Raw genomic sequence first — 12,443 nt, 5'->3', positions numbered from 1 at the left:
GCCTTAATTTAAAGTGCCATACCTTCAGCGAGTCTGGCTTGGTTAACTTTGCATTTCGATCACTGTCACCCCTGGTAACTGTGAGGGAAACAGACGTTTTGAACTTTCTAGGTGTTGATAGTAAGGAACTCCTGGCGTCACCTGTAATAAGCAACAGGGATTTGCTCCCATTAGGAAAGCTGTCAACAAGAATGCTGATTCTAACACAGTACAGTATGAAGGGTCTATGTATTAATTTTATTCTTCTCATTTTCCCTATTGAAATGAAATTCTATATTTATCAGGTTTTAGTATTTCCTAATTTATGGGCTACGAATAATAAGATTCCTTACGTCAGTATGTCCCAGTTCGGCCTGAAACTTTGGTTCAAATAGAATATAATAAGCGCAGGCAAGCTAAATGCCTCAATAAGATTTTACGTCATAGATCTTTTATAGCTGATAGTCTAAAAAACTGTAGCAAACAAAAGAATTCTCATTTACTATCAAAAACATGAACAGCTACCTGGGGATGACCCTCCTGGTGCTAAATGTAAATACCTTTATTTGAGAATGTTTCCTGATCCATCTTTCTTAGGATTCTAGGCGATGGTTTGGGTGCTGATGATGGGTTCCTCACAGGGGAGCGTTCAATGTGGCTTCCAAACTGTTGGCGCCTCCGTTTACTGTCAACCTCCAGTTTTTCTAATGTCCTCTTGAGGAACTGCTCATTGGTTGTCATATATAATTTACAAAACTATAAGAAATATAAAAAAGCAGTCCAGTGGGGACAACATTCATCATACATTTTGGAGGAGGAGAAGACAAATGCACATGAGTAGGCAGGGATAGACTGATAGATGGAATATATTTCCCACTGACTGGGTTACTCATTTTATTTTCTTGAATCAGATTGACCACCCTCAAATGACCTAGTGAAATGCAGCCATGATTCAATGAGGAGGTCACCTCTGAGTCAAAATAAAAAGTTACAAAAGGAGAAGTGATTTATTACATTTTTTTACAAGATGTGTGTAGACTTGCGGTCTTGTTCTAAATATTTTTTTATGATTTTTTTCCACCCCAGAAAAAGTACATTTCTAAGAATTTTCTGAATGGGTGTATGTATGTTTTAAATTTCTCATACTGGTTTTAGTGTAGTTATGTCAGATTATACTTGTGGGTATAGAGCGATTAATTTAAGTACAATCAAATACAATATACAAGCATGTCATTTTCAACATTAAAAAGGCATTTTCCTTTAAAATTACTTTTCATACACAGTATGCAAATTTACAGTGGAGCTATTTACCTTGACGTAATTAAACCTGCCATCAGCATTTACATCAGCCAAACGTATTATGGCATCTACTTCTTCCTGAGTCATCTTTTCACCTCTCTGAAAAAAACAAGATTAGCTTTAAAGCAAACTAATTGACTGCCATGTTGTTATTCGTGGGGCTAGCAATAATACATTTTTCTCTTTTCTACAATTTTACAATTTTCTACAAATTCCCTAATTGTAAATCTCAGGGAATATTATGCCAAGCAAGAATGAGACTGCTCTATAGAATAAAAATTCAAAAACCTTTTCAGCTTCCTGCAAGTGCACTGAAATTCAGTTCAGTAACGTTCAAGACGTTTACTCATAAACATGCATGCATGCAGATATCAATGCTATGATACTGCCCACATCACTAACGTTCAAGACGTTTACTCATAAACATGCATGCATGCAGATATCAATGCTATGATACTGCCCACATCACTAACGTTCAAGACGTTTACTCATAAACATGCATGCATGCAGATATCAATGCTATGATACTGCCCACATCACTAACGTTCAAGACGTTTACTTGTAAACATGCATGCATGCAGATATCAATGCTAAGGTACCTGCCCACATCACTAACGTTCAAGATGTTTACCTATAAACATGCGTGCATGCAGATATCAATGCTATGATACCTGCCCACACCACAAGAAACAGAATGGATTTCTAATCCCACTTATACGTTCTCTTTCATTTACCACATAGGAACCCATCACTGACACATAAAGAATCGTGGGCAGGAAAGAACACACAGAAACACAGGGAAATTGCAACATGCCACTTGATACTTTCCCCCTTATCAAGCGTCTTCTATCCAGAAGCACTTCATAATCAACATATAGGTGATTGTTTCATTTTCCAATAAAATAATATTTTTAACATATAAAAATTATTTTATTTTTACTTTTTAACAGTTTTATTAGCACATCATCCATGTCATGCAATTCAATAATTCAATCATATCAAGAAGGATTGTATAATTATCACCACTATTCAATTCTAGAACATTTTATTCTTCCATGTGCTCACTGCTATTCATGTTACTGCAGTTATGTTTAATGTGGACTTTAAAAGTAGCCAAAGTTAGATTACAAGTTATTTTATAAAATATGTATAAAATAAAACTGTTTCCAGATCTTACCTTTGTTAGAATTTTATAAAGGTCAGTGTGTAAAATAGAGCCATCATCATTTACATCTAACTTCTTAAATGATTTTAGAAGTTCTGTTTTTGAAGTAGATTTTTCCTTCCTTAAAATTATACAAAAATCATCAAAATTCAGTTTAGTAGTTTGAGGAGTCCAATATTTATTGATTGTCATTTGCGATGGATTTCTTCCTGCATATTGAAGAGCTGCCCAATGAACAAGTATTATTTGTTACAGTAACACTTGGATTGCTATTTAAGTCAATTTTTTCTTTAATTATTATGTATGATATTAAATCTTGGCACACATAGCATGCATTACCTTTGGTGATACTGGTATATTTCTAACTTTCAAAAAGAAAAATATATGCGTCATCAGCTAAAGATTCCTAACTTAATTTTAGAAAAAATAAGATAATTAATTTCTTTATAGTCTGATACTTTTCTTCTGAACCTACATGGTTTAATAACTGATGATATCTGTTTTACCTCTTAAGAATTCTACAGGGAAAAGAATAGAATAACTATTAACCTATTTTTATTTACACAACAAACCATGTTTTCATTTGATAATTTCTACACAAATTATTCAGTGATTGGTTATGGTTTTCACAAAGTGCCATCAATCTAATTCGTTCCATTCTGGTTGCACCATGTGTTCCACTCTAGCTTCCCTGCTATAATGCCTAATCTTCGCTTTAGAGTAATTTCTGACAACTTGGTCTTCTAGAGTTGATTTTTATTTTTTAAAAGAAGTTTGTTACTCTACCAAGGACCTTCTAATGGATCCTTTTCAGAATACTTGGTAGTGGTAGCCGGGTGAGTGCAGGAGGAACATGTGGAACAGAACTCAAAATCCTGGGAGATCAGGTTTACTGGTAAGACCCCAAGACTATGGCCTTCAGTGTCCCTTCAGCTCTGGAACGAAACTCACCCCCATGTTAGGTTAATAAACCATTTCAGATGGAAAGGGCAGTATTTACTCAAGGACAAAGTTAGAAAAGGAGGAGGGACAAACGTGGGACATAGGAGGAAGTGATATAAGCGTTGATATGCTGAGGGAGCTAAAATGGGTGAATTGAAAATGCGTAGTGATTAACTGCTCTATAAACTATCACCTAAATCACAATAAAGTGTTTTTTTAAATAAAAGTAAGATCATTACTCATGAGTTTTTTCCCCCACAAACTAATCTATTATTTAGCAAAAACGTGATCTCAGGGGATAATTGTGGTTAGAGTTGAGAGACTACCTCAGGGCTATAGTGTCCGGGACTCCTTTGTCTCAGCCAGTCCATCAACTCTGTGCTGTTTCAGGATGTGAGTCTGTTCCACAGTTTTCCCATTCTATCAATATCCATCTGTGTAGTCTGGATTAAAATGGTCAGTCGTGCTAACCGGGCACCAGCTAGTTCTTCTGGTCTCAGGATCGATAAACCTATGTATATGAGTCTTGTGGAATAGTTTCTTCTCTGAATCTTTGGTTTCCTTCATTCTTTTCTGTTCCGGACAAATCACCTAATTATTTTGTGAATGAAAGCCTTGATTGTTACTTTTTCTGTCTCAGTAGCTTTATTAATGAAGGTTCGCATGAGGAAATCATTAGTGTGCGGATATTCGTGTCAATATGGCATGATATCTGAAATGCTCATCCCTGCTTTGTAGTATACACTTAATAAAATTAATCATGTTCCAAACAGAAAAATATATGTACAAAAAAGTATCCATTTGCAACTTGTGATTAGGCCCAGCTAAAAATCTAGACTGTCGATATACTTTGAGAGAAGTATATCATAGAGGTGGAAAGAGAAAATTATTCTCATTTTAGCCAAAACTCTTAAAAATAATCCTACAGTTTACTTTGAAAACCATATGGTTTTGTCTATGAAAGACTAAGAGTTACGATGTGGAAAAGGCTTTGTATATTTGCATGTATCATGTCACACTACAAACATAATGGTTTTAAACAACTTTAAATAATTTACACAGTTGGATAACAGTAATCTGTTAATTCACAAATATATCTCTGCATATTAATGATGACATGTATAAAGAAAGACAAGGCTGGATTCTAAATGAACCAAAGATATATTTTCTAAAAACCACAGAGTTAACAGAATTTTGAGGATTAAAACTGCTCTGAACTTGACCCTTGGTGGTGCTGTTGGTTAGATGGTGGGATATTAACCGCAAGGCTAGTGGTCCAAATCCACCAGCTGTAAAGATCTGTAGTCTCAGAAACCCTATATTGAATACAAATCAACTCAATGGCAGTGGGTTTGGGGTTTTTGGTTGCTTGTTTGTTTTGAGGGCATGCTACACTGTGCTACCAATTTCCATTGTAAAATCTTATTTTTTATTTGATATTGCCAATTATTTGTGATAGGATTTCCCTAACTGATTACATCAAACTAACACTAAAAAGAGTAACTTGCATATCCTACAATTTAATGTATTAAGGGATAAATATAAAACCATTTAATTATAGAAATATTCACAAGGAAATAAAAAGCTATATCAGAGTGATAAATACAGACATTATCAGTCAGAGATTTTGAACCTTTATTGTGTACATGCTAATACAGGGGGAATCTTTTAAGAGATACAAACTTCCTGGATCTTAAAAAGTTTTATCATCTAAATAATAAGTCCACAGGTGAAGTGTAAAATTTCTCTCTCGTGGCATATGTATTAGAGTCTGCAGATTAAATACCTTTTGTTACCCTCCAAATTATGCTAGACACCTAGATAACTTAGATTCTCTTACAGAAACAAGAGCAAAAGATCATCTAGAGGTGGCTTTCCGAGCTAACAGAAGGAGCAACTATCTAAAGTGTAATCTTCTATTCACCTAGAAAGGAGCCCTGGCAGTATAGTGGCTGGTTATGTGTTAGGCTGCTAACCAGAGGCCAGCAGTTTGAAACCACCAGCTGCTCCTTGGGAAAAAGACAAGGCTCTCTACTCCTGTAAAAGCTAACAGTCTCGGAAATCCATAGGGGCAGTGTTACTTGGCCGGTATGGTTGCTACTAGTGAGAATCAGCTTGATGGCAGTGAATTTGTTGTTGTTTATGCGCCTAGAGAGCCTTTGTGGACATTTCTAGCAATGAAATCGGTATAACGATTTTTCCCCTACCACAAGATTATCTTGGATGTAAACCAGTGTTCTGATTATCAAGTTTTCCTAGGAACACAAGATAAATATTTGCTATCCCTTATTAATCTAGTAAGGGAATCGAGGAACAGGAATATGCGGTTTAAGATTCTATACCCAGACAGCCCTTAGCCTTTGAAAGATACCAATACAAATAGGACCTAAATAAAGTTGTTATTCAAAGGTCACAAAAATCCTACAAGTGACAGTGTAGCATACACTGTGGCTATCTTTAATATCAAAGGAAATAATTTTTAAAAATATGCTGTTAATTACAGAAGAGTAACTTTCTCAGAATAAAATTAATTTTGCCAACACATGTAGTCTAAGTAGACATTCCTATATATAAGAAATTGGTAAATTCTAGTAACTATGAACTTGACTTTAGGTTTAAAATTAGCTGAAGTCAATTACGACAGACTTTGAAGACAGTAAGAAATGTAGCTTTGGATATTTGAAATTTGACACCAAAATACTGATTTTTTGCCAGTGTTTACTGTAGACTTGCCCATGAGCCCATAACTCCTGTATTGTTTAGAAATCGGGGGTGAGGGTAGGCAGGAAGAAACTCAAGCTCTGATAACGGTGTTGCACTTTCAACCTTGAAAGGGAAACGTCAGAGCAGGTGATATGTGCATAGTGGCCCAAGGATATAGACGAAAGACAGAATAGTAAGAAAGAGATGTCACAGGTTCACATTACACCTTTTTGAAAATCTAGATCATAGGCTCCTGACCTTATTTGGCCTAGAACCCCTTTTTCAGAAAAAAATATATAAATTACTCAACACGTCCTGGCAAATAAAAACTGTTGGAATCTGCATTCACAACCCCCAGGGTGGCCCGCTCCACCCAGGGTCCTACCGGCCACTCTAGGAAACCGTCGCCTGGGTGACTGGACATCATGACAGTGCTCCGAGAAGTATGAACACAAAAGCACGCAGTTCATTGTTATCCCACAAAAACCACCACAAGACAGCACTTGTAATCCCATTATATTTTATTTCAACTTTTGAAGAACCTTTGAAGGCCCCTCAGACATACTTTGGATCTGTGTGTGTGTATAATTACAAACTAAATGATAGATGAAAGAATGTGAAATTTTAAAACTTTACATTATTTCAGAAATGGTAAATTACTCAGAAGTCATTTTAATTAAATAAATTTGTTCCATTTAGTACATATGAAACACAAATACTTAAAATTAAATGTATTAATTCTAAAATTATATAAATCAAAGTAAAACTAAACATCATTTAAAAATCTCTTTAATCACGTGCATTAGCATTTAAACGGCTTTAAAAAACCTATGCCATGGAGTTGATTCTCACTCACAGTGATCCCATTTAGGGCTTTTGAGATTGTAAATCTTCATGGAAGCAAACAGCATCAGAGTTCTCCATCTGAGTAGCTTTAGCTGGTGGTTAGCTGCCCAACCTTAATACCTTCTACTTCGGCATCAACTGCAGTGTAACATTTTCACTCCCCATAAAGATCTTGTTGAGTACAAACCCAAGACATTGTTGCAAAAACATGCCCAAGCTAAATAAACTGATTTTAAAGTTGGCAAAATAAGTTTCTCTACCATAAAGTGATTAGACTTAATGAAACTGACTAGTCGATATGACCTGGTATTGTGCGGCAATGTCGGATTAAGTGTTACCGCTGCTAACCTCCCAGCAGCCACTCTGTGGGAGTCTCAGAAACCCATCTCGAGGGTTCTACTCTCCTGGGGCTGCCATGAGAGAGATTGCTGCGGCAGTGGTTCCAGCTAATGACTCTAAGGAGTCCTGAAGAAACAATGGTTAGTGTTCAAACTGCAAACCAGAAAGTCAGTAATGTGAGCCCACCAGTCTCCGAGGGGGAAAGATGAAGCAGCCTGCTTCTCGGAAGACTTACAGCCTTGGAAACTGTAGGTGGCAGCTCCCTTATATCTTTAGGGTTGCTATGAATTAGAATTACTGAAAGTGTTTGATTTTGGATTAAAGACCAAAGCTAATGCACTTGCCAAGTATCAAACAGAGTGGTTTTAGGTACTTTGCAAACAAAGGAATGTTGAGAGAAGCGATAAAAGAGAGAAGCTTGAGAGTGATCAGGGCAAAGAATGCGCGGATGTGCTCTATACAATTGATGTATGCATATGTGTGGATTGAGAAAAGAGTTGTATGAGCCCCTAATAAAATGTAAAAAGAGAAAAGAAAGAAAATGATTAGGGCAAAGAATGTACACATATGCTTTATACAATTGATGTATATATATGCATGGATTGTGATAAGAGTTGTATGAGCCCCTAATAAAATGTTTAAAAAAAAGAGAGAGAAAGAAGCAATAGGGACCACACAAATTTTCACTTATCTCCCAATTCTTTCCTGAGCAAGCTATTTTTAAAGTCTTGACATATAATTCACATATCATATAGCCCAATAGTTTAAACATTTTAAACTGTACAACCATCACAACTATTAATTTTAGAAGTGGATCCTTTTCTTTTTGCTCATTAATTATTAGCTCCTCATGAACAACAAAATTTTATGTATCATTTAAATTTTCCTGAGTCTAGGTAAAATTAAGACTACTGATTTAGTATCAGTATATTTTAATTTTATTAGTATAAACAAAACTACAGAAATAGAAAAAATAAGCAAATAATTGGTAAGGGCTTTTAAAATACTGATCTGGTCTATATTCACATTGAAGGTTCTATTTTGAGTCTTCTAGAATATGTAATTATTTAAAATGGAATAATAGTTTAATGTGGCTGCATTGCTCAGCTTCACTAAGAAAATGGAATGATGCAGCAATTCTAATCCAAGTCTTCCTGATGTATTTATTAACTTTCAAAACATAAGGAACAAATACAGAAATTTTAAAACTTACCTAAATAAAGTTGATCTTTAGAAACAATGTTCTCTAAGCTACTCTTGAAAACACTTAGGTAAGCAGCTCTACAGTTCATGTAAAATATCTCCTCCTCAGTTAATGGACATTTCTTTGGTCGAGAACTCTCTGAAAGCATCGATTTCTGATTGAAGAAAGCAGCTTCACTTCCTGGACTGCTGGCCATTCTGGTGGGAAATAATTGTAAAATAATTTTTAAATGTTTCAATCAATGATAACCTCCTGTGTAGCCAATGATACCTCTTCTTTCACATGGAGGGAAAAAAATCAAACATTACGATGTGTACATAAATATATATAAACAATAATATATGGACATATAATGTAGTCAACTAGAATAAACTCTTATCAGTTGATTTCTAGTGAGATGATATACACATACAGGTGCAGTTGAATCAATTTCAACTCATAGCAAGCGGCCCTATGGACAAAGAATGAAACACTGACTGAGCGTCCTAAGCCACACCCACAACTGCTGTCATATTTGGACCCACAGAGTCCATCTATCCATCGCACAGAGGGTGCTTCCTCTTTAGCACTGCCCTTCTATTTTACGGGAGTCCAAAAAGTTCCTAGGACAAATTCCATTATCTTTCAAATTAATTTTTCCACAAATTTGTGAAGCCCCCGTGTATGTATATATATATATATATATATAGTATGTGAAAATGGAAAAAGTACAAAAATGTAACATAAAACCAAAGAACCATAAAACAAAGGAAACACAAGCATATAATTAATCTCTAAAACAATAGAACAGTAGAAATTCTTCATATATGGTTGTTATGAAGATTAAGTAAATTATTCTTATAAAATAAAAAGCCCATTGCCCTGGGGCTGATTCCAACTCACAGCCCTACTGGACCGAGTAGTACAACTGCCCCATAGGGTTTCCAAAGCTGTCAATCTTTTTTTTTTCCCCACTTATTTATTTATTTATTTTTAAATCATTTTATTAGGGGCTTGTACAATTCTTATCACAATCCATACATACATCCATTGTGTCAAGAACATATGTACATTTGTTGCCACCATCATTTTCAAAACATTTGCCTTCTACTTGAGCCCTTAATATCTGCTGCTCATTTCCCCCTCTCTCCCTACTCCCCCCTACCTCATGAACCCTTCATAATTCATATATTATTATTTTCTCATATATTACACTGTCTGATGTCTCTCCCGCCCTCTTATCTGCTCTCCCTCCCCCAGGGAGGAGGCTATATATAGATTCCTGTAATCAGTTTCCGCTTTCGACCCTACATTCTCTCCACCCTCCAGGCATCGCCACTCTCATCACTGGTTCTGGAGGAGTCATCTGTCCTGGATTCCCTGTTTCCAGTTGCTATCTGTACCAATGTACATCCTTTGGTCTAGCCAGATTTGCAAGGTAGAATTGGGATCATGATAGTGGGGGGATGGGAGGAGTATTTAAAAACTAGGGGAAAGTTATATGTTTCATCGTTGCTACGCTGCACCCTGACTGGTTCATCTCCTCCCCACAACCCCTCAGCAAGGGGTGTCTGGTTGGCTACCATTGGGCTTTGAGTCTCCACTCTGCACTCACCCACATTTACAATGATATGATTTTTTGTTCCTTGATGCTTGATACCTGATCCCTTCGACAAAAGCTGTCAATTTTAATGGAAGCAGTCAGTTATAGTTCTCTCCAATAACGGTTAATGAGTTTGAACCACCTTTTGGTTAGCAGTTGCTTTAACCACTGCACTACCACCAGTGTCCCTTGCCTGGCAATATTCACTGCCCCCAAAAGCCTTATGGCCATCAAGTTGATTCTAACTCATAGCAACCCTACGGGGGCAGAACTGTAACCGTACACCACAGTAGATAGCCTTATCTTTCCCTCAGAGCAGACAGTGCCTTAGACTGCTGATCTTCCAGTTGGCAGGACAAGTAACCCACTCTGCCACCAGGGCGCAGGCCTGGCTATAGTAGGAACTACATACTGTCCTAATAAACACACCTGTCTTGGAAGAAGTCCAACCAGAACGCTCTCAGAGGCAGGGAAGGCAAGATTTCGTCTCATGTCCTTTGGATAGGCTGTCAGGAGAGACCAGTCCTTGAAGGACATCTTGCTTGGTAAAGAGGAGGAAGGCATTTGGTAAAGGAGGAAGGTGCTTAACAAGATGAACTGACACAGTTGCCCCAACAAAGGGCTTAAACACAGCAACCATAGTGAGGATAGCACACGACCTGGCAGTGTTTCACTCTGCTGACCTGACTCGATGACACTTAACAACGACAAATAAACTGTCGCTGAGTGAAACAACAATGAAAAATTGAGATGTGATTGGCAGCTGGCACCCATCCTCTACAGTAGCCAACCGTTAGACCAGCAGTTCTCAACCTGTGGGTAGTGACCCCTTTGGGGGTTGAATGACCCTTTCACAGGGGTCACTCAATTCATAACCGTAGCAAAACTAGTTATGAAATAGCTATGAAAGTAATTTTATGAGCTGCCAGGGGTTTAAGTGGAGAGCAAATGTTTTGAGAATGATGAGATAACGAATGTACAAATGTGCTTGACACAAATGAGATATGTATGGATTGTGATGGATGTATGGGTGTATGTATGGTGTTGGATGAGCCCCCAATAAGTGATTTTAAAAAATAATAATTTTATGGTTGGGGGGTCACAACATAAGGAACTGTATTAAAGGGTCACCGCATTAGGAAGGTTGAGAACCACGGAGCTATATAGTAGCAACGCTACATCTCAATAATGCAGCCACACATATTAAATGACTGAAAATTTATAACTTCCATTTACAGCAATAGCATAATAGAGTTTTACTGTGCTTCATTATTAATATGTTGGGTTTATGCAGCACCTCTGCTTATCATCTTTGTCTCTTCTAATAATGATCTAATAATGTGTGTCCCTTTTACAGATGAGGAAATTGAGGGACAGAGATACCACCCAGCTAGTAGTAAGGAGAAAAACAATAAATTCCAAATACTAAGTTTCTTTTTTATTAATCTGTATGGAGGCTTCTAGGACTATATTGTGCTTGGTGGTCTAACAGCTTCCAGCATTACTTTCCCCAGCTTTGACATCTAAAACTACATTCCAACCCAATAAATTGGATATTTCAAGTTCAACAATAAGACAACACAGGTACGGTCTCCTTCAGGACTCATTGGATTCTTACGCAGGAGGCCTAAATCACCCGCACCTTCTTGAATTACATGCGTCTTTTACACTTGGGAAAGAAAGATAATAATCGCTTATCATGGATGAAGTACCCTATTTATAATACACAGACCGCCTGCCTGACACTTTCATATTACACCAGATTTAGAAGGACCCCATAGGGAGGTGGTGTCACAGTCTGGTTACTGCAAATTGGTATCACGATAATTAAGCATCAGTGTTTTAAACACATATGCGTGCACACATCCCACAAATGTGCAAAAAGCGTTCCCATGAGGACGGGAAAAGGAATGGACAGCAAGCATTGATAAAAATCCAACTATCTTTCAGCATCATCCTGGTTCAAAATATAGTCACTCCTTCCCGTGGAGAGCCAATGACAAGTTCCAGAATTCTACACTTGCCTTTTTCTCTAACAAGAGACGGAACTGCAGCTTAAATAAATATATAACTGCGCCCCTCAGGCTTGAAAACCTCCTTCATTTAAAACTCCAGCCCGAGACCCACGCAGGGGCCGAGAGAGCACATTGCAGCAAACGGCTCCATAAATAACCAGCCACACAATAGCAAGCAAAATAAACTGTTCTCCAGCGCCCGAGGCTTCAGTCACGGCCAAGTGCAAACAGAAAGCCACCCAGGCACCGTCGCTACACAGAAATACGTTCACGGCGAATCTCGGGCAGTATCTATTGTCTTCCTCTGGGCACAGACCTGCATTTATCTGGACACTGTTGGTACACACCCACCCACACCCCAGTGGTTAG

General features: G+C 37.3%; 1 protein-coding gene across 2 annotated transcripts in view; it reads right to left on the bottom strand.

Annotated features, from left to right (window-relative positions):
* Positions 1 to 12,443, bottom strand: part of EFCAB7 (EF-hand calcium binding domain 7) — a 58,526-nt gene that overhangs the window by 45,784 nt on the left and 299 nt on the right. For both annotated transcript variants that reach the window (XM_075557112.1, XM_075557121.1), the window contains exons 2-6: positions 8,487 to 8,674; positions 2,456 to 2,667; positions 1,291 to 1,377; positions 540 to 735; positions 23 to 141 (exon numbers count right to left, since the gene is read on the bottom strand). In XM_075557112.1, the coding sequence (XP_075413227.1) occupies positions 23 to 141; positions 540 to 735; positions 1,291 to 1,377; positions 2,456 to 2,667; positions 8,487 to 8,673 (801 nt within the window). In that variant the 5' untranslated portion in view covers position 8,674. The remainder of the gene's footprint in view (positions 1 to 22; positions 142 to 539; positions 736 to 1,290; positions 1,378 to 2,455; positions 2,668 to 8,486; positions 8,675 to 12,443) is intronic.

The sequence above is a fragment of the Tenrec ecaudatus genome, chromosome 1 (assembly GCF_050624435.1).
Source record: "Tenrec ecaudatus isolate mTenEca1 chromosome 1, mTenEca1.hap1, whole genome shotgun sequence".
NCBI lineage: Eukaryota > Metazoa > Chordata > Mammalia > Afrosoricida > Tenrecidae > Tenrec > Tenrec ecaudatus.
Note: the sequence above shows the minus strand (reverse complement) of the source record. Positions and strands in the feature narration are given on the sequence as shown.